General features: G+C 38.7%; 1 protein-coding gene across 1 annotated transcript in view; it reads right to left on the reverse strand.

The window, feature by feature from the left end:
• The window catches only part of LOC119533101, a 128,842-nt gene extending 128,337 nt beyond the window's left edge, over nucleotides 1-505 (reverse strand). The window contains exons 1-2 of the mRNA XM_037835211.1: nucleotides 371-505; nucleotides 21-106 (exon numbers count right to left, since the gene is read on the reverse strand). Of these exons, the coding sequence (XP_037691139.1) occupies nucleotides 21-106; nucleotides 371-505 (221 nt within the window). The remainder of the gene's footprint in view (nucleotides 1-20; nucleotides 107-370) is intronic.
• Nucleotides 506-24,147: the final 23,642 nt, after the last annotated feature.

A 24,147-nucleotide genomic window follows, 5' to 3' on the forward strand; every position in this document is an offset into this window, starting at 1 on the left:
ACAACCACGGGTCTTCTTACCAGCTCCTATGGACCCAGGGAAGCTCTGGCAGGACACGACGAGGACGCACTTCGATCAGAGACCCTGGCTTCCCAGGCACAGGCAGCTACACGACAGGGAGGCACACAGCACTTTCCCTGGAGGGCCCTCGCCTCCTCCCCCTGCATATCCACGTCATAGTACCCGCCCCTCCAGGAAGTGTTACTCTTATAACTATTCTAATTAAACATCGTCACCTTGCAGTGGATTCTACTATTACTTTCTGTATCATAGTTACAGTCGCTTTAAGAGGTTACTTTGAGCAAATATAAACCCTGACAATTGTATATATAAAATCATACCTGGCCCCCTCTCTGCCCTTCCCTCCGACCTGGAGACAAACTTTTATTTCTACGTGCGAGTCTCCGTGGACTTCCGAGGCGACAAGGCGGAAAGTTGGTGGGCAGGAAGTGGGGGACCGCTCTGGGCGGGTGGTCACCAGTGAGGGAGTCAAGCGGGGAGTCATCTGGCGTGGGGGGCCAGCACTATGTCATAGACGTCCCGTCGTGACATCCCGGGAGCCTCAGCCACAGACTGGCCTGGAGAGTCGGAGCGGGATAAAAGCCCGGGATGTGGGGCTGATGTGGACGGTGGGGTCTAGGCGCAGGGAGGGTGCTCCCCGGCGGACTGCTTCTAGGCCGATGCCTCCTTCCCGACTCCCCTAAACTCTGACCCTGCTGAGGAGGGCCGCTTGGACCTGCCCCTTCTCTGGGGACTGGGGGCCCAGAAGCAGGTTTTTGTTCCCCACCCAGATCCACTTTCCCTACCCGCGGGGCAACTTAAAAAACGGGCAAAGGAACACCAAGCAAAGCCCCGTAGGGGTCGGAAAGGAGGTACCACAATCCACTTGCTCAGTGACCAGAGGAAGCAGTTTAGCAGAATGAGGAGATGTGGGGAATTCAAAATTCAGGATTTTGGAGCTGCCCTAGAAGAAGATTTAGCCACTAGATGGCAGTAACGCACAAGATATTCTTTGGGTGGCGGCGTTGACAGTTTTGTCATCCAGTTCTTGGGAAACTGCTCCATTTCACTGCCTTTTCTAGAACACTGTCTTTGTGATGCCTGTACCGTCATGTGAAGAGTCTGACCACCCTGACACCACCATGTTGGAGGCACCACGGGCAGGTGACTCATTGACTGTCCCAGCAGATCCCAGTCTTCCCTTCATGTTTTCCGAGGTGGCTGAGTGAACCAGTCAGGGCTTATGAAACCTGACGTCACACCACCGGAACTCCATCAAGGGTCTCCAGTGGAGACCACGGAGGACAGAAGAACCACTTAAGTGAACTTCTGTATTCCTCTAAGCACGATGGGGAAGATCGGTTATTGTACACCTTATGTATTTATACATAATACATTTGTATTATGTACGATTTATTTTGTATTATGTATAATGTATACAATAAACTTAATAATAAAATTATTAATAAATTAATAATAAAATAGCAAAATTAATGATATATGAAGTTCATTATTAATAATTCATATTTTATCGTTTTGATATTTTATTCTATTCTATTTATTTATATTTTATTAATATCTATTATTAATTTATTATTTGTTATTTATTAACAAAAATTAAATTTTATTATTATAAATAATAAACTAATAATAAATTAATTAAATAATGTAAAATTTACTTTGTATTATGTATAATTTACTTTCTATTTTTGTAACTGTCCTGAAAGTTTGAAAGTATTTCAAAATAAAATGTTAAAAAGAAAATAAAGCAGGATGCAAACATTATACCCCTTGAAAACAATACTTCCATGTGCATTTACTACAAAAAAAGGTATTCACTTATTACCTCAAGTGCAGTTTTCAAGTTCAAGAAATTTAACATTGATATAAAGCTTACATTCTATATCCCAATTTTTCTTATGACTCTCCCCTCCAATCAGGCTCCCACCTGCCGGGGGCATTCACACACTCCAAGCTACATCTGAGAGTCACCAAGGCCAGTGGGCCTAGGGAATCCTCAGTGGCCTGGAGTTCCTCCACTTTCACCTCCTGGGCCCAGGAGTGATCTCCTCCATAGTCAACTCCCCCTTCAGATGAACAGAACATTGACTTCCAAGAACATACCAAGAAATGAGGGATTTTCTCTTCAGCATTCAAGAAACTGAGGCTCTGTAAAGAGACTTTCATTTTACCCAAGTGGATGCAATCAAACTACATTTCTCAAGTTAATATTTGTTTACTTATGTATTAAGATATGTCAATTTTTCTATTTTATTCTCACTGTTTTAGAGGCCAGAATCGCAAAATCGAGTCATGGGGAAGGTCACATATTTTCCTGAATTCTGCAAAATTCTGGATCTGGATTGCCTCAATCCTTGTAGTTTCTTGTCTTGTGTCTCTTCTCTATCTTGTGGTGATGCCTTGAATCTCCCCCTGTAGCTGCTCTTCTGTTTCCTACTGACTTCTGGTTTCTTTTTGTGGCCTTCTCTTTATAAGACCTCCAGTGATATGGGTTATGACCCATCATGATACAGTTGTCACACCTTGGCTAATAACATCTTCCATGTTCCTATTTACATGTGGATTCATACCAGCAGAGAATGGATTAAGATTTAAGAATATGTGTATTGTGGGGGCATATGATTCAATCTACCAAACAAATGTTCATAATGTCTTTTCTAATTAAAAGTCCTTGAGTTCCAAAATATCACATTAAAAAATTATATGAGTTGACTTACTTAGTGATGGAGGCCTGTTTATCCAAAGCTGCTTCTGAAAAGGAGGAAGTGGAAGAAGTTTCCACTTTTCAGAGCCCAGCCCTGGTAAGTGTACCACTTTCTGGGTTTCACTTTGCTATTTTCATATTTGAATCTGGACATGCAAGCTACAGCCTAAAATCCTGATTTTAAGGGACAGGTGAGGGAAACTAAGCTAAGAACTGATCAATAGCTAGAATAAAATTGGGGCAGTATGGGGAAAGGGGGAAGGAGGTTGGAAGTAGAGCAGCTTTAAATATCCTTGCTGAAAACATGAGAAAAAATACTCTATAGAGCAGTGCTGTCCAAGGTAAATATTTTGTCAGCTGAAAAAGCAAGCCAACTATGTAATTTATAGTGGCCACATTATATTAGTTAAAAATGGGCAACTTTAATTTTATTTAACCTACTTTACATAAAATGTTACCCAACATGTAATATAATTAATAATCTAGTACAGAAAACAATGTAGTCAAGAGCTGGTGCATACTTTGTCCTCGCAGCACTCCTCAGTTCTATCTATCCATGTTGAGTGCTCAGTAGCCACTGGGATTAGTGGTGTCCATAGTAGATGACATAGCTCTAGAGCATTTCTGACCTGTGTGTAACCATTAGCACCACTGATGAAGCTTTCAGAAATCTTGTGCTTGGGTGGAACAATAGATCATTTAGTTAAATTGGTATCTCTGGTGAGGAGCCCAGGACACCAGTATATTTAAAGCTCCCCAGGAGATTCCAGAATGCAGCAAATATGAGAATGAGTGATAGAAGACAGTGGATCTCTAGTGGGGTGATTTTTATCACAAGGAGATATGTGTCAATGTCTAGTGACATTTTTGTTAGTAAAACTGGTGGTGTGGGTTTTAGGGGATGGCTACTGGCACCTAGTGGGTGGAGGCCAGGGATGCTGCTAAACAGTCTACATTGCACAGGAGGGCCCCAGGGCAAAGCATCTTCCATCCCAGGATCTACACAGGCATGCTGTTGGAAAACACATAAATAAAAGATAGAGGTTTGAAGTTCTCTGTGTTAAAGAATTTTATAGGAAATAGAAGTAGGAATTGAAAACAGAGGGTATAATAATTTAACATCTTGAAAGACATTTGAAGGCATAGGATCATGAATCCATAGCACATAAATTGTCATGAAGAGGAGAAGGAGCATAAGTAGAGTATAAGAACTGAGAGAGATACCACCAGAATCTGTGAAAATCTAGCATTTGTATTCAAGAACAAGTCAACTCTAAAAGGCTCAGTGATGTTTCCTCTATTTCTAAAATCTGGGAGCTACTATTCCTCCCTCCTCATTCCCAGTGTGGACTAGTTCCTGCTTAGCACTCAGTTCATCCTTTGCCCTCTTGGAAAGATTGAGTCAGCTCATTTTGTCAAAAGCCTGGATGGCCACCATCCCTAACCTGTAGCTGGGGCAGTTGTTAGTAAGGATTTCTGTCATTTGCTTCCCATCAGCCTCTTCCAGCTCCATATATGGGGTCTGCTGAAGCTCATGTGGCAGGAGAAGAATGCTCAGTAGAGATTTGACTTTGCCCAACTCTTCCTGGTCAAGCTGCTCCAGAAGAGGCTGCAGGTTAAAATCCAGCTATGCAGAAGATTTCATCTTGTCTCTGGTGTGAGATCTTAGGTTTCAACCTCAAGGAAGAATTAAGTGAAGAAATAGAAAATGAGTTAGTCAATTGGCACATTTACCAGAAACAGGGTTACTCTCACTGCCTAACCAGCTCTTTAAAGGCCATCCTCTGCAATAGACATAAAATTTACGTAGAATTGTCTATGTGCTTGCTTTCAGTGGTCCACCTTTTTATTAAACATTTTATTGTAACATATTCAGCTCAGAATTTCCTACTTAAACCACATTCATGTGTATAATTCAGAGGCATTTGTTACATTCACAATGTTGTGTCACCATCACCATCATCTATTACCAGAACTTTGTCACCTCAAATGGAAAGTCTGAACACATTAAGAAATAACTCCCCATTCCACTGCTCTGGTAATCTGTAATCTACTTTCTGCCTCCAAGTTTGTTAATTCTAGGCACCCAGTAAGTGATCTTATACTTTGAGAATCTTCAGCCCTTCTGAGAACAGGAAAGCCCTCTGAAGGGAAGTAACAAGTTAGCCCAGAATTTCCTGAATCTAGCAGATCCATTAGCCTTCAGTAAATTTCAGGCACAAATGAGATAATGAAATCTACTGATTTCAGTTCTAGATAACAGATTGCCATTTGGTTATTTTAGGAAGTTATGGAGTTTGGTACTAACCAAGGGTGTGCAATTGGAAAATATTTACAGATGCAAACAATGCAATTGAGCAGCCCTCCTATGAAATTTACTTTTGGTTAAAAGAGATATTTCCTGATATAGGATAAGTTCATGGGAATAAACTCTTTCTGACAACACATGTGGAAATTGATGCTCTGTCTAATTAACAGCTCAGTAATTGAGCCAGATGTACTTACTCTGAATTTCAAGTTGTGAATGAAGCAAATGTTAGGGGTCTCTGAGAATTCATTTCTAAAAAAAAAAAAACAAACAAAAAAAAAAACAACAACAAAAAAAAAACATGCCAAGAAGGGTTTTAAACTGAAGTTATAGCTGCAAATCTGGGTAAGAGCCCAGCCCACTCAGGCATATTTTCAAGATGAAATGAGTGAAGCACAGAGAGGCTTATTGAAGTGCCTGAAACACAGCAGGGTCTATGACAGCATTCAGCTGATGTAATTCACACCCATATTGTTTATGCATAGTATATACATATATATGGGTGTGAGGGGGCAGGCATTTCACAAAATACTTCAGTAAAAAGTAAATGACAAGAAGACATGCAGACATGAGGACAGAATAAGCAGATAAGTAGGAAAGCTATTTTGTATCACATGATCAGGGCTGTTACCTCAGAGGGAATATCATTTGAACCAAACCTAAAGAATGAAGAGAAACTAGTTGTGGGAACTCATGGGGGATAATGATAGCTGGATAAGTAGAAAATACTCAGTATAATTCTTCAGCTGGAAAATGGTTAGTATAGTCTTCAATAGCCAATAGAGGAAAAAAAACTGTTTATTAAGATCATTTCACTCAAGCAGGTTTAAGTTATTCTGACCATGAAAAACCCTTGTTAAAATAACTTGCTGTTGCTCTAATCTCAATATCAAAAACTTATTCTCTGTTTCCAGGAAATTTCCCAGCATTGCCTGCAGTAAGATATGAGGGATGTAACCATTTGGTCTCATAAGCAGGACCTTGAAAAGCAAGCCTGAATGAGGGGAGGACCTGAAGATAACAAGAAGATGCTGACCAAACAGCTTTCTCTCTTATATTGATTTTCCTTTCTGCTTTATTCTAGCTTCTAGCCATTTCTTTGTCTGTTTGAGGTTATAAAAGCCCAAATAATTCTTCTCACTTTGAACTGGGCTTGAAAGGTTTTTCTTTCCTCCAGTTCCTTGTTGATGCATCTTCAATACACTCACCTTCTCACCAAAGAAAGAGACTTGTTTCTGTGTTTGATGTGGGATCAGGTGGGCATAACTACCTGGAATCAGGTTTTCTACTGGTAACAATTGGCAACTCAGATGGGATCCCTGCTGCCTTCAGCACAGCCCTGATTCATTTCCCATTCACTGTGGGGCTCACTTGGACCTCTTGGCTCTGTGCCTAGCAGCTGCTCAGGAATTTTTCCTGGAGGACAAAAACTGGAGTGTCCAGGAGGATGCACCTGTCACTGATGGACACCAGGCACATCTGGATGAAGGTGACTTTGCAATTGAGACTTTCCCTGTGCTGGGTAAGTGTGTGATCTTTTGTTTGTTGTGTTCACTTTCCTTTCTTTTGCATCAATTAGTCTATTGTGCAATAAGACTAATTGAGTTGATCCAGGTGTCATGTATGCAGACTCAGTGGGTTTGAGCCCCACTATCTGTGACCCCAGATTTGTGGCTCTCCTTTTGAATTTTGTACAATTTGCACAGTTTGCATTTGTGTGGGAAACCAGTTGTATTTTAGGAGATCCTACCCCAGTGTTTTGTCTTGGTGATTTCTGTTGGTATTGTCCAGCCATGGGAAACTCTCAAAGTGTGCTAGCTACATCTCTCTTGGGAACTATTCTTAATAATTGGTCTAGATTTGGAGAGTGTCATTAAAAAATTGTTGATACAATTTTGCAACTCTAAGTGTCCACAATACAAATTAAGGAAAGGGCAGAATGACCAGAAGAGGTGATTCTGACCTTCAGGTAATTATCCAACTAAAAATGTATTACAAGAACAAAAAATTATGACATTTACTAAACATAACACATGAGCTGTAGCTTCAGTCAGCTGACCTTTATGTGTGGTATGGCTAGCTATAGCAGACTGTCTCAAGAAAGACAGAGAAATCTGTAAGTTAAAGGAAAAGTTAGAGTTAAAAAAATTATGCAGACTTCCACCTCTACTTTAATATCAGGCCTTCCAGAGCAATTATTTGAGAGAAATAATGATGTAGATGTGCTGGCCTGCCAGTTTTAAAATTAAGAAGTCAGAGAAAGGAACTGAAATTGCTAGGAAGGACATCAAAAGAAACAAATACAATTTAAAAATCCACAAAAGTGCAATTTGTCAAACCAGTGTCACAGGATAATATCTCTACTGAGAAATCTGATAATGAGAACTTTGACTCCCTCTCTCTATAGTGATCAGACAGCTGAGGAGCCTTGTTGCTGTCATATACCAATTAATGATTTTGTTCTGATGGTGAAGAACCAGTTATTCCTTCTAATATAGAAGAATAATTAACAGAATTTCACCCCAGAACACTCAAGTACAATTTCCAAATAATAGAAAGTAAAAAGTCTTACTATAATAACTGAGACAAATGATTCATACCCTTCAAGTCCTATATTAGAAGTTTGTACTTGAGGAGAAGCTAAACAGTTGAAAGCTGTGAATATTTTCAGAAAAGCCAAAAGCCCCTCTCAACCTTATTTGATAAAGATAACATGTAACCATGTTGTCCTCTGTGTAAAAAAAGCAAAGAAAATAGAATAGGGCTGTAGCTGTCATTTTAATCATAAATAAATCATGTGTAATGTAGCAAGGGTAAATGCAGTCTTAATGAAATGTATACTTACCAACATGATGCAATGGTTAAACTAATTACAAAAAAATTAAAAAATATGCTAATAAGTTAAATATAAGTAAAAATAATCTCTCTTCTATATATTAGTTTTTCTATAAGTAAAAGGTATACTATTGCTCTTACAGAAGTCATAGCTTAATTAGTAGGAATATTTTCAATAAAGTTTTGCAGATATTCAAGGTTAAGTTTGAATCTCTGATAACACTGTGAATACCATCTTTTAGTTTTGTCTCACCAGTGGTTCACTACCTGTATTTCATCACTCATGGTTCAAACATACAGAATAAGATTTAAATTAAACATACCCTAAACCAAAGCTTTATAAATACTCTGTAACTTAGGAGGAGTCTTCTAATCTCATATCCACCTACATCCTAAAGGATCAGAGTCCCCAGGCTTGGTAATATATCAATTTATTTTTGCATTGTAAACTTGTTCCTTTTACTGAAGTGCTCCTTCAATAATATGTGTTAAATTTGAATTCTTGTATTAAGAACTCTACTTTTAAAACTATTGTTTGTCCATATACTCTTATTTGAATGGGAGGTTACTTAATGAAATACAAACTGGCTGAATCACAACCTGATAAGGCTCAGGCCTTTTCTAATGGAAACCATAGTTTTGAGGCATAAAAAAACAAACCCATGACACTAGCAAAAGGTCCCTTTAACAGCCTTGTTTGGCCAGTAAATAAAACTAGGTTTACTCATTTCATATTAGATGAAACTTTGTGAATGTATAAAAACATTATTTGTTTTCTAAGCTATCCATACCTCAAATAGATGTATCCATCAATTACTTGGCAATCACTATGGCAAACCTAGAGTATATGGAGAAAACTTAGTGTCTTCACTTCAACTTTCATCAAACCTCAAATATTTAACAATATTAAGTTGGCACACTACATTTAAAAATTGATAAGAGAATACTTTGCCAGGTAATGAATTTAATTAGCAAAACTTCTCCTAATAACCACAAAGCAAAGGCGTTAGCCCATATCCTCCTAAAATGTCCCACACCTGCTGAGGAAGCTTCCTTATAGCACATAAAAAGGTGAGCATAGAGGAGCAGCCGTGGAATGGCAAATAACAAAAACATTAAAAATCTCTCTCAAATACTCTGGTTTAATAATTGTTATACAAGCTTGTAAAGCTTATTCGTGGCTTCACCCTTGTTCAGTAATATACTAATAGTCATATACATAGAGCCAATATGCCTGTAAAGAATTTAACAAAACTAAGAAAACAAAATACTTTCATGAATTTCAAAATTCATGCAAAATTAAATCATTGTATTTGTTTTTTAGGGGGAACAATATAACACCTCTACATTCCATTAATCCTTTCCAAAAAAATTGTTTATCACTGTTTCAGGATGCATTAACTAATGTGTTTTAATTACTTAGCAATATTCTAACAAGTTTAAATCTAATGGTAATTGTATGTTGTAAGATGTTTGCTTGAAAACAATTTCCAAAATCATTTTAGTAATTTTAATATGAAATTTTAAAAAATGTGCTTTTATTAAAAAAGTTTCCTAAGATTATTGAGGTATTATTTTTTAGTAAGTGGTTATAAAAAATGTTTTCCTGAATAATCAATGTAAAAGGCAGAAAGTCCATTTTATCAAAATAACTTATTGCAGTTTATGTTGATTTCATCATGTCCTTGGTTGCTTAAAAATATTCTCACTTTTAAAAAAGCTGTCTTTTTCTTAACTTTAGTTAAATAAACAAATACTGTTTCAAACCTGATAACTTTTAACATTTTGCTTTCTCAAGGTCAAACCCTAAAGAATATCTTTTTATTCCTAACAGTTGCAAAGAATTTGTTCATTCACCTTGGAAAAAAATGAAGTGCTAAAGAAGATTAAATTCATGTAATATGTTATAAATTGCAGAAGAAATGTTTAGACAATGTTATAAAAATTAAAAACTTCTATTCTTCTTTTAGTTACTGATTTGCAAAATACCAAACAACAATATAGTACTGCTAGTTATTTCAGTTATTTTTAGTGTTATCTGTCAAAGAAACAGCAAAATTTCCTTGTAAGTTACATTGTTTTACTCTAATGCTTTTCTGAAAGTGCTTGCAGTTAGCTACAAGTCAGAGCATCATCTTCAACAAGAAGGAAAGACTTTTAAAAAGAAGCAAGGCAAGTATATAAATTATGTTCTACCCATTATCTAACATAACCCTACTAAAAATGTAAAGAAAAATTAGACCTCTATCTTAATCAAAGTACTTGCATGTTTAAACCAAGCTCCTTGTACTGTGCCTTCATGCTCCCTCTGCATCAGAGTTATTGGTGAGACCCATTTCTATGGTCCCTAGAACTATAAGGATGTGAACCACATCACATGGACATGCTCCAGGAGTAGATGGGAATATGCTGTTACTGAAAACACCTTTTACTACAGACACCTTTGCCTCTGACTACTAGAAAAAAATCTCAATCACTTTAGCTTTTCAGTGCACACTGCCTCCAGACTGGTTCTGCTTCATAGTGCCAGAGGGTGCTGTGAAACAGTCCAATGGAACCCTGAAGCCCACCATCCTGTTTCTCAGAAGACCAATGATGCTGCACTACAACAACTGTACAAAGAAGATACCCTCCAGGGCTATAATTGCCAATGTGATGTGGTTGAAACCTAAAAACATAATTAACATGAAGTTCTGCTCCTATGAGGGGACAACATGTATGGTATTGTAAGCTTGACACCCAATGCAGCTCAGGAAAAACAAAACTTGAGCATTCATTAGCATTAAGTGCTACACTTATACACCAAATGAATATAACAATGTCTCTTCAATATAAAATCATATGCAAGATAATAATAATCATGTTAAAATTGTAGCAAACTGGATGCATTTTCTAAGTAGTTAATGAATTTACTATGAAATAGAAAATAGCCCTTATTAGCATGGTTTATATTCTGCTTGCCATTTGTTTGTCTTATTGTTGCCTGTATTGTATCTGTGAGTTTATGTCCAGAACATCTTCCAAATCAATATAAGAACCTCTTCACCCTTGCTCAGCAAGAAGCAGTTACAAGAAGAAAGACCTCTGCCAACTTTCCCTTTTATAGGAGATGCTCACAGAATAACATTTCTTAAGAATAAGAAAATGTCTCACAAAAGGGGGGGATTTGATAGCTGGATAAGTAGAAAATATTCAATATAATTCTTTAGCTGGAAAATGGTAGTATACTCTTCAATAGCCAATAAAGGATAAAAACTGTTTATTAAGATCACTTCACTCAGGCAGCTTTAAGTTATTCTGACCATGGAAAGCCCTTGTTAAAATAACTTGCTGTTGCTCTAATCTCAACAACAAAAACTTATTCTCTGCTCTCAGGAACTTTCCCAGCATTGTGTGTAGTAAGATATGAGGGAAGTTACCATATGGTCTCACAATCAGGACCTTGAAAAACAAGCCTGAATGAGAGGAGGACCTAAAGATAACAAGAAGACGTTGACCAAACAGCTTTCTGTCTTCTATTTTTTTCCTTTCTGCTTTCTTCTGGCTTCTAGCCATTTCTTTGTGTGAGGTTATAAAATCCCAAGTAATTCTTCTCACTTTGAACTGGGCTTGAAAGGTTTCTCTTTCTTCCATTTCTTTGTTGATGTATTTACAATAAACTCAACTTCTCACCAAAGAAAGAGACTTGTTTCTCTGTTTGATGTGGGATCAGGTGGGCCTGACTACCTGGAACTGGGTTTTGTACCAGTAAGAATAAGAATTCTGAACAGAATGAACCACAAGTATCAAGGCCCAGAGGTTTAAGTAACTTCAGCATGTTTGTGGCAAAGAATAAACCTGCATTGATTGGGGCAGATGAACACAGGATCAGAGATTGGATCCTGAGGCAGTTAAGGGTTTAATTAGGACTTGGTTTTATGCCAAATACATCAGGAGGCTCATCCAAGGTTTACAGTGGTGGTAACTCATGAACCTATATACAGTCAGAAGCACATTTTCTCTCAAAGATCAGGGAGATATGAGCATAGGGGAGCTGAAACAGGGAACACAGTTATGAATCTGTATTCCTCCAAGTGAGAATGATACCAGCTAAATGCTGTCATAGACCCAGCTATATTTCAGGCACTGCAATAAGCTCCTCTGTGTTTCACTCATTTGTTCTTGAAAATATGCCCAAATGCTACATTCTCCCCACTTCAGATATTTCTCCTGAAGTATCACAGAAGCTAAATAAGTTGTCCAAGGTCACACGGCCAGAAGGCAGCAGAACCAGGACCAAATAATTCCAGAGTCTATATTTTACTCATTATATCTTGATGTCAATTTGCATGCAGCTGTGGAGAAAGAATTGAATTCAATTCAACAGTTGAGAGAGAATAAAATTATTTTTCTGGTTGATTAGCTAGAGGGTGCAGGGAAGGAAAAGGGTAAATGAGAAATGAGGAAGCAGCCATGAACCAGCACCCAGGAAAACCATGGGTGGGTTTTCCCTTGTGGCCTTCACAGGAAAGATGTGTTTGGTGTAGGATTAAGATAAGAAGCCCTCCCTACCACTGGGTTCCTCAGGCACATGCCCACACTACTTCCTTTTTTTTTTAACTTTCATCAAACTCATTCACAAAGATTTCTCCTAACCATGTTTCAGCTAAGAGAAGCCACAGGATATGGCTGGCCATTGAAGTTAGCCAAATTCTTCTTGGTGGGTCATTTGATTAAAAAGAGGAGGAGACAGCAGAGTGCCCTTAGATCCTTGCCCCTTTACCCTCCCTGCCATGTAGAAGCAATAATGGAGAACACCTTCTTTTGCGACCCTGGCATTTAAAGCCACATAAGGGCAGTAGAGTAACAAGAGAAAAGCTGGATCCTGCCATACCTGCATGTACACAGACCTTGATGGGATGTCCAGGATTTACCTGTTGATTTCATCTGAAGATGCTCCATAGGTGAAATCTGTAGAGAATATCATATGCTAAAAATGTGACTGCCATCCCAACTTCCTCAAGTACCACACCTGATGTTCTAGTTTGCTAATGCTGCCATTAAGCAAAATACCAGAAATGGATTGGATTTTATAAAAGAGGTTTATTTGGTTACAAAGTTACAATCTTAATGTCATAAAGTGCCCAAGGTAAAGCATCAGCCATCAGGTACCTTCACTGGATGATGGTCAATGGCATCCAGAAAACCTGTTATCTGGGAAGGCACATGGCTGACATCTTTCCATCCTTTCTCCAGGGATGTTCCTCTCTAGGCTGCGGTTCCTCAAAAATGTCACTCTTAGTTGCTCTTGGGGCATTTTTCCTCTCTTAGCTTCTCTGGAGCAAAAGTCTGTTTTCAACCACCATTTTCAAACTGTCAGTCATCTGCAGTTCCTCTTCTCTTCTCTTGTGCATTCTTTGAAGTGCCCCTCTTTGCTGTAGCAAGCTTGCTCCTACTATTTGAGATTATATAGTGCTCCAGTAAACTAATCAAGGCTCATGCTGAATGGGTGGGGCCACATCTCCATGGAAATCATCCAATGAAAGTTCCTACCCACAGTTCAGTGGTCACATCTCCATGGAAACATCCAATCAATAGCCTGTAACCCAGTCAACACCAATACATTTCCTGCCCACACAAGACTGCATCAAAGATAATGGTGTTTTAGGGGACATAATACATCCAAACTAGCACACCTGCCATAAGCCATGCCTGCCCTATGCAATGCCAAATATTCTATTATTGTGGTGTTAGTAATTTTTTATTGAGAAGCCAATGTTTATGTAAGCTTTGTCTTCATTTTTAAGGCAAAATTTGTAAAAAGTTACCTGTTAACCACTCTAAAGGATACAAGTGATGGGCATTCACTACATTCACAATGTAAGACCAATCTATTTAGTTCCAGAATATTTTCTTCACCTGCAAAGGAGTCTCTGCATTCATTAAATGCTCACCCCTCTCCTCAACCCCCTTTCCCTGGCCCCTAGCAACCACTAGCCTGTTTCCTGTCTCTATGGAATTACCTTTTTTGGAAACTTCATATAAATGGATTCTAACATCATAAGCAAAAAATACTTGAAGATATGTCAAAGAGTTTATGTAATAACTAAAACCACCTAACACTTTAAATTCCCTGTGAGCCTCCTAAAGTTTTATGCAGACATCATAGAAAGGACATTTTTCCAATGATGTTCTTCCCCAGATTAAAAATGCATCTGTGACTCTGTTGCCCCTTTCCTCTCTCCTCAGAGGGAAAGAACTACTGCTCAAATGTCCTTTTCTTCTGGTTCATGACATCTTTCTTGCTTCTATGGTCTTCTTAAAGTTGAGTTCAGGTTACATTTACCAGCATATTTCTTTGCTCCTTAAGTTTTAAACATAGATTTCTTAGCACCCTTCCAGAGTGATCAGGGTTTCTCAACCTGGTTTGCATGTGACAATCCCCTGGGAGGCTCTCAGAAGTCTGAATGCCAAATTACATTCACCCATCAGGAAATCCCTCAGCCCTGGGCAGACTGTGATTTATGGCAATCATACACCCAGTCAAATTGCATTAAGATCTCTGGAGAGGGAGTCCAAACAAGGGTATTCTAAGCCCCCATCTGATTCCAATGTGCAATCAAGCTTGAGAACCAATGATAGCCCATTGTAGAGATAACCAAAATAAGATCTCTGGGAAAAAAGTCATTTACCTGGGATACTTTGACTTTCAGAACTCAGTTTACCTTCATGTTTCAAGAAAGACATGCTACAAAATGGAAAGTAACCAAATTCATCATATATATTTTTAAAAATCCATTTACATGAATCATCCAGTATAGGCAAGTGCATAGATGCAGAAAACACAATGATGGTTGCCAGGGACTTGGGGAGAGGAGAGGGGATGGACTATTTAATGGATACTGCATCTCCCTTTGGTGAAATGATTATGTTCTGGAACTTGGTAGAGGTGCTGGCTGAACAATATCATGACTGTATTAAATGCCACCAAGTTGTTCAAGTATAAAATGTCAGTCATTATCTTATATTATGTGGATATTACTTCACAAATGTAAAAAGAATCATGGTACTTAAAAAAGAAGTAGTACCTACAAAAAATTCATACATCTGGGAAAGTTTGCATGAAGAGGACACAATTTTTAAAAATTCCATTGTTAACACTCATTAAGAATTTTCATCCTCAAAGCTGACAGAAAGTACATGACTGTCACTCTAATGCGACAAGTTATGTACATCTCACCTTGAACATTGTGCTATTACATTCCAACCCCAAAGGTTTAATCTTTGATTTTTGAATTATAAAGCACTTATGGCACTGAGCACAATGCCTAATTTCTCCCCATCTGTAACCCTTTGTGGCATAAGCTCTTCAAAATAAACATGTTCATTTTGGACAATTCTAACCCAACTTGCATTTGGTTTCCACTTCTGTTTGCTCTCTGCATGACCTTGAGAATGTCATTCAAAATGATATATGGCATGCTTGGAAAGGAGGGCAAAAAGTAAAACTAAGTCAAGGGATGTTTAATGACTTTGTGAAGGCTATTAATGCCTCCAAATTCTGCATTTAAGTGGTCAAAATGGCACATTTTATGGAATTTATATTTAACCCACAAAAAAGTTCAAACTGAGAGAACAGGATGGTGACAGACAGGATGCAAATATTTACATATATATGAAAATATAATATGTGTGAACCAGTACATGAAGCCCCTTAAAAAAGAATCTTCCCAGATTACCATCCAACCATAATACAGCTCCAGGCAAAATTACAATGGTTACAATAATTTATCAAACAATGCTAACTCTGGGAAACTGTAAGGTTAACAGTTGGATTAGAAATATTAATGGGAGGCAGTAGACCTACTCCAGCTACAACCAAATACCTCAATATACCTTAAAAACAAAAACAGAAAACTTTCCTGTATAAAAATATTTATGGCACATAAACCCAAAACAGGCTTTGTTTATAGAATTGTACATGAGATTTCTGATAAAATAAGGATTAGTCAATCAGTTCTGCACAGTTCAGCCAAAACCAGGTAAGACATTTAGACATAACCTCAGAATATGAGCCTGTGCATTTCAATTGGCATGAATAAGAAATATTTGAATTGGAAATAGTAGCAGAGACATCTTAAATGAGACAAGTTGAGGCAAAGTATTAACTGAGTAAAGTGTGCACATTACAAATCTAAAAACTGATTTATCTAAATAAGTAGTTTCCTTCAGATTTCTCTCTTCCCATTTTAAAAGGAAACTTTTAAGATGGCAGATTTCCCTTGCCCCATGGGGCTTTTATGCTGGCCATGTGTCCAGCATTTAATTAAGCCTTTCTTGTAAGGGTTAAATGTGGTAGAATAGAACTTTTTTGGCTGGAAAAATAGATTACAAGACCCTTAGCATTACTTGAAAATCTCAAATAGCAAACCTCATCACTAAATAAGCATTTCTTATATGAACATACCTATCACATTTCTTTGTAACTAAGGCAAATAAGCATCTTAGTAACAATAAGTAAACAAAATTAATCATAGAATTATTAAGGTCTCTAATTCTCATGTGTGTGTCACAGCAGTCTGCACCACCACAAAGTCTATCTGTCTCTGCACCCAGGGAGAAAAGAAGTTGGCCAATGGGAGGCCTGGAATGCACCTGACTTCAGGGAGCTGGGAATAGTTGTTTCCTGAAGACCCTGGCTGGGTCAGGGTTCCTTCCACTACCTCCTGGGCATCCCACAATTCTGGCACTCTCCTTCTCTACATAAGGTCCAAATGGCAAACCTCATTATTTAACAAGTATTAAATATATGAATATGCATATCACATTTTTAAAATAAATGAAGCAAACACCCTAGCAACAAGTAAAAAATTTAATCATTGAAGTAATTTTTAAAAATCTTAATTGTCGACAGAGAAGCTCTCTCCCAGCAAGTGAATACAGCTCAGCTGTGCTCCAACTGGGGTTTTAAGTAGCGAGTGTGAACTGCTCACTACAGGTACGCAGCCCCAAAAAACAGACAGAGGCTTTGGGTGATGACTGACCTGGGATAGCCGGAGGGTTGCCTTGGACTGGGTCTGAAGGGGACTATCTGTTTCTTTTTTGGCTCAGTGGAGAAAGCCCCAGTCATTTTCAGTTTCCAGGGCTGTGAAGCGAAGAAGGGTGGAGACAGCACAAGCAGAGAGCGAGACCATTGAAATGCTAATGACCTCCACCTGAGGGGTCTGTCTTCTCTAGGAGGAAAGGGGTGGGGCCCTTTCCATTCAGAAGCAGACCCCAGAGCCTGGGGGAACACGGCCATACCTCCTCACACCAGTCAAGAATTATAGGCTAACAGGCATCACCTGCTGGGCAGAAAAGCACAGTGACCCGAGGCATCAAAGCGTGGAGCAACTTTCTAAGACACACCTGCAGGGAAACCAGGTACTGAATATTTCTTCCCTCTGGGACCTGAGCCTGTTCTGGTCTGAGAAAACCCGATTTGGATAACCAAGGAAACCATGCCTAGACAACAGAAAATTACAACCTACACTAAGAAAAACAAAGTTATGGCCCAGTCAAAGGAACAAATGTACACTTCAACTGAGATACAGGAATTTAAACAACTAATGCTAAACCAATTCAAAAAGTTTAGAGAAGATATTACAAAAGAGATAGAGGCTGTAAAGGAAGCACTGGACATGTATATGGCAGAAATCAAAAGTTCAAAAAACCTGCTAGTAGAATCTATGGAAATGAAAGACACAACACAAGAGATGAAAGACACAATGGAAACATACAGCAGCAGATCTCAAGAGGCAGAAGAAAACACTAAGGAACTGGAGAACAAAACACCTGAAAGCCTACACGCAAAGGAGCAGATGGAGAAAAGAATGAAAAAATATGAGCAACGTCTCCAGGAACTCAAGGATGAAACAAAGTACAATAATGTATGTATCATTGGTGTCCCAGAAGAAGAAGAGAGGGAAAGGGGGCAGAAGCAATAATAGGGGAAATAATTAATGAAAATTTCCCATCTCTTATGAAAGACATAAAATTACAGATCCAAGAAGCGCAGCATACTCCAAACAGAAGAGATATGAAGAGGCCTATGCCAAGACACTTAATAATCAGATTATCAAATGTCAAAGACAAAGAGAGAATCCTGAAAGCAGCAAGAGAAAAGCAATCCATTACATACAAAGGAAGCTTAATAAGACTATGTGCGGATCTCTCAGCAGAAACCATGGAGGCAAGAAGGAAGTGGTGTGATATATTTAAAATGCTGAAAGAAAAAAATCACCAACCAAGAATCCTGTATCCAGCAAAGCTGTCCTTCAAATATGAGGGAGAGCTCAAAATATTTTCTGACAAACAGACAATGAGAGACTTTGTGAACAAGACACCTGCCCTACAGGAAATACTAAAGGGAGCACTACAGGGTGATAGAAGACAGGAGTGTGTGGTTTGGAACACAATTTTGGAAGATGGTAGAACAACAATGTAAGTACACTGAACAAAGGTAACTATGAATATGGTTGAGAGAGAAAGATGGGGAGCATGTGAGACACTACAAGAACAGAGGAAAGATAACGACTGGGACTGTGTAACTTGGTGAAATCTAGAGTATTCAACAATTGTGATAAAATGTACAAATATGTTCTTTTACAAGGGAGAACAAGCAAATGTCAACCTTGCAAGGTGTTAAAAATGGGGAGGCATTGGGGGAGAGATGCAATCAGGATAAACTAGAGACTGTAACTAATAGAATCATTGTATTATGCTTCCTTTAATGTAACAAAGGTGATATACCAAGGTGAATGCAGATAAGAGGGGGTATAGGGGAGGCATGTTAGACACTTGACATTGGTGGTATTGTCTGATTCTTTATTCTACTTTGATTTAAGGTTATTTTTCCTTTTGCTGCTTCCTAGCTGTCATTTTTTTTGTTTCCTCTTTCTTTTGCCTCTCTATCTTCTTTGACTCTCCCTCCTGCCTTGTGGAAGAAATGTAGATGCTCTTGCTTAGTATGAGCAGAATGTTCAGTTAGGATGAACTTAAATGTTTGGAAATGAACAGGGGTGTTGGCAGCAAGATGTGAGAATAACTAACAGAACCGAATGGTGTGTGAATGAGGTGGAAAGGGGAAGCTCAGAGTCATATATGTCACCAGAAGGAAAGTTGGAGGTCAAAAGATGGAAATGTGTAAAACTGAATCCTATGGTGGGCAACGTCCATGATCAACTGTACAAATACTAGAAATCACTTCATGAACCAGAACAAATGTATGACAATACATTTAGAAGTTAATAATAGAGGGGCATATAGGGAAGAACTATATACCTATTACAAACTATATACTACAGTTAGTAGTATTTCAACATTTTTTCATAAATAGTAACAAACATACTATATCAATACTAGGAGTCAACAATTGAGGGGGGGTGGTTAGGGATAGGGGAGGTTTAGAGTTTCCTTTTCTTTTTTTCTTTTTTCATCTTTCACTTTATTTCTTGTCTGGAGTAATGAAAAGTTTCTAAAAATTGAACAAAAATTAAGTGTGATGGATGCACAGCTGTATGAGGGTACCCAGGGGCAAGTGATTGGACACTTTGGATCTTTGGATAATTGTATGGTATCTGAACAATCTCAATAAAAATGAAAAAAAAAATCTTAATTGTCTCTCTGCCTTCATTTTTCTTCCAATTGCCAATCAGGTATACCTGAAGTTACCTGTGTTCTTTGTATAAAACAAAGCCCTGTTGTAATCTTTTGAGGATGATTCCTCTTAAAGATGGAAAAAGGAGGCTAAATATTTGCCCATTTTATCCAGATTCCAAGCATTGAAGTCAAGATTTGCATCAACAGTCTTATCCCAAAATCTGTATTGTTAAGCCCTCTGCTAATTGATTCAAATGAGTGTATCCTAACATGTAATCATGAACAAAATCAGGAAAATTTTAAAGAGAAAAGTCAATTGATTGAAGTGCTCTGTCAAGCTAGGGAACAGATTAAAATGGGTTAAGAGCTGATAGGTTTTTAAGGCTGGTGATAACTGTAAAATACTCATTTAGAAGATGGCAGACTGGTGAGCTGTAAGTTTTAGTTACTCCTCCAGGAAAGTAGGTAAAAAGCCAGGAACTGCGTGGACTGGACACCACAGAGCAATCTGACTTTGGGCATACTTCATACAACACTCATGAAAACGTGGAACTGCTGAGATCAGCGAAATCTGTAAGTTTTTGAGGCCAGGGGACCCGCGCCCCTCCCTGCCAGGCTCAGTCCCGTGGGAGGAGGGGCTGTCAGCTCCGGGAAGGAGAAGGGAGAACTGCAGTGGCTGCTCTTATGGGAAACTCATTCTACTGATTCAAACTCCAACCATAGATAGGCTGAGACCAGACACCAGAGACTCTGAGAGCAGCCAGCCCAGCAGAGAGGAGACAGGCATAGAAAAAAAAACAACACGAAAAACTCCAAAATAAAAGCGGAAGATTTTTGGAGTTCTGGTGAACATAGAAGGGGGAAGGGCAGAGCTCAAGCCCGAGCTCAGGCCCTGAGGCGCATATGCAAATCCCGAAGAAAAGCTGATCTCTCTGCCCTGTGGACCTTTCCTTAATGACCCTGGCTGCTTTGTCTATTAGCATTTCAATAACCCATTAGATCTCTGAGGAGGGCCGTTTTTTTTTTTTTTTTTTTTTCTTAAATCCTTTTTTCTTTTTCTAAAACAATTACTCTAAGAAGCCCAATACAGAAAGCTTCAAAGAATTGCAATTTGGGCACGTCAAGTCAAGAGCAGAACTAAGAGAGCTCTGAGACAAAAGGAAATAATCCAGTGGCTGAGAAAATTCAATAAACAACACAACTTCCCAAGAAAAGGGGGGTGTCCGCTCACAGCCACCATCCTGGTGGACAGGAAACACTCCTGCCCATCGCCAGCCCCATAGCCCAGAGCTGCCCCAGACAACCCAGTGTGACGGAAGTGCTTCAAATAACAGGCACACTTCACAAAACTGGGCATGGACATTAGCCTTCCCTGCAACCTCAGCTGAATGTCCCAGAGCTGGGAAGGTGGAGCAGTGTGAATTAACAAAGCCCCATTCAGCCATCATTTGAGCAGACTGGGAGCCTCCCTACACAGCCCAGCAGCCCAGAACTGCCCTGGGGGGACGGCACTCACCTGTGACATAGCACAGTCATCCCTCAACAGAGGACCCGGGGTGCACAGCCTGGAAGAGGGGCCCACTTGCAAGTCTCAGGAGCCATACGCCAATACCAAAGACTTGTGGGTCAGTGGCAGAGACAAACTGTGGCAGGACTGAACTGAAGGATTAGACTATTGCAGCAGCTTTAAAACTCTAGGATCATCAGGGAGATTTGATTGTTAGGGCCACCCCCCCTCCCCGACTGCCCAGAAACACGCCCCACATACAGGGCAGGCAACACCAACTACACACGCAAGCTTGGTACACCAATTGGGCCCCACAAGACTCACTCCCCCACTCACCAAAAAGGCTAAGCAGGGGAGAACTGGCTTGTGGAGAACAGGTGGCTCGTGGACGCCACCTGCTGGTTAGTTAGAGAAAGTGTACTCCACGAAGCTGTAGATCTGATAAATTAGAGATAAGGACTTCAGTAGGTCTACAAACCCTAAAAGAACCCTATCAAGTTCAGCAAATGCCACGAGGCCAAAAACAACAGAAAATTATAAAGCATATGAAAAAACCAGACGATATGGATAACCCAAGCCTAAGCACCCAAATCAAAAGACCAGAAGAGACACAGCACCTAGAGCAGCTACTCAAAGAACTAAAGATGAACAATGAGACCATAGTACGGGATATGAAGGAAATCAAGAAGACCCTAGAAGAGCATAAAGAAGACATTGCAAGACTAAATAAAAAAATGGATGATCTTATGGAAATTAAAGAAACTGTTGACCAAATTAAAAAGATTCTGGACACTCATAGTACAAGACTAGAGGAAGTTGAACAACGAATCAGTGACCTGGAAGATGACAGAATGGAAAATGAAAGCATAAAAGAAAGAATGGGGAAAAAAATTGAAAAACTCGAAATGGACCTCAGGGATATGATAGATAATATGAAACGTCCAAATATAAGACTCATTGGTGTCCCAGAAGGGGAAGAAAAGGGTAAAGGTCTAGGAAGAGTATTCAAAGAAATTGTTGGGGAAAACTTCCCAAATCTTCTAAACAACATAAATACACAAATCATAAATGCTCAGCGAACTCCAAATAGAATAAATCCAAAAAAACCCACTCCGAGACATATACTGATCACACTGTCAAACATAGAAGAGAAGGAGCAAGTTCTGAAAGCAGCAAGAGAAAAGCAATTCACCACATACAAAGGAAACAGCATAAGACTAAGTAGTGACTACTCAGCAGCCACCATGGAGGCAAGAAGGCAGTGGCACGATATATTTAAAATTCTGAGTGAGAGGAATTTCCAGCCAAGAATACTTTATCCAGCAAAGCTCTCCTTCAAATTTGAGGGAGAGCTTAAATTTTTCACAGACAAAGAAATGCTGAGAGAATTTGCTAACAAGAGACCTGCCCTACTGGAGATACTAAAGGGAGCCCTACAGACAGAGAAACAAAGACAGGACAGAGAGACTTGGAGAAAGGTTCAGTACTAAAGAGATTCGGTATGGGTATAATAAAGGATATTAATAGAGAGAGGGGAAAAATATGGCAAACATAAACCAAAGGATAAGATGGCCGATTCAAGAAATGCCTTCATGGTTTTAACGTTGAATGTAAATGGATTAAACTCCCCAATTAAAAGATATAGATTCGCAGAATGGATCAAAAAAAATGAACCATCAATATGTTGCATACAAGAGACTCATCTTAGACACAGGGACACAAAGAAACTGAAAGGGAAAGGATGGAAAAAAATATTTCATGCAAGCTACAGCCAAAAGAAAGCAGGTGTAGCAATATTAATCTCAGATAAAATAGACTTCAAATGCAGGGATGTTTTGAGAGACAAAGAAGGCCACTACATACTAATAAAAGGGGCAATTCAGCAAGAAGAAATAACAATCGTAAATGTCTATGCACCCAATCAAGGTGCCACAAAATACATGAGAGAAACACTGGCAAAACTAAAGGAAGCAATTGATGTTTCCACAATAATTGTGGGAGACTTCAACACATCACTCTCTCCTATAGATAGATCAACCAGACAGAAGACCAATAAGGAAATTGAAAACCTAAACAATCTGATAAATGAATTAGATTTAACAGACATCTACAGGACATTACATCCCAAATCACCAGGATACACATACTTTTCTAGTGCTCACGGAACTTTCTCCAGAATAGATCATATGCTGGGACATAAAACAAGCCTCGATAAATTTAAAAAGATTGAAATTATTCAAAGCACATTCTCTGACCACAATGGAATACAATTAGAAGTCAATAACCATCAGAGACTTAGAAAATTCACAAATACCTGGAGGTTAAACAACTCACTCCTAAACAATCAGTGGGTTAAAGAAGAAATAGCAAGAGAAATTGCTAAATATATAGAGACGAATGAAAATGAGAACACAACATACCAAAACCTATGGGATGCAGCAAAAGCAGTGCTAAGGGGGAAATTTATAGCACTAAACGCATATATTAAAAAGGAAGAAAGAACCAAAATCAAAGAACTAATGGATCAACTGAAGAAGCTAGAAAATGAACAGCAAACCAATCCCAAACCAAGTACAAGAAAAGAAATAAAAAGGATTAAAGCAGAAATAAATGACATAGAGAACAAAAAAACAATAGAGAGGATAAATATCACCAAAAGTTGGTTCTTTGAGAAGATCAACAAGATTGACAAGCCCCTAGCTAGACTGACAAAATCAAAAAGAGAGAAGACCCATATAAACAAAATAATGAATGAAAAAGGTGACATAACTGCAGATCCTGAAGAAATTAAAAAAATTATAAGAGGATATTATGAACAACTGTATGGCAACAAACTGGATAACGTAGAAGAAATGGACAATTTCCTGGAAACATATGAACAACCTAGACTGACCAGAGAAGAAATAGAAGACCTCAACCAACCCATCACAAGCAAAGAGATCCAATCAGTCATCAAAAATCTTCCCACAAATAAATGCCCAGGGCCAGATGGCTTCACAGGGGAATTCTACCAAACTTTCCAGAAAGAACTGACACCAATCTTACTCAAACTCTTTCAAAACATTGAAAAAAATGGAACACTACCTAACTCATTTTATGAAGCTAACATCAATCTAATACCAAAACCAGGCAAAGATGCTACAAAAAAGGAAA

This window comes from Choloepus didactylus, chromosome 4 (assembly GCF_015220235.1).
Source record: "Choloepus didactylus isolate mChoDid1 chromosome 4, mChoDid1.pri, whole genome shotgun sequence".
In the NCBI taxonomy this organism is placed as follows: domain Eukaryota; kingdom Metazoa; phylum Chordata; class Mammalia; order Pilosa; family Megalonychidae; genus Choloepus; species Choloepus didactylus.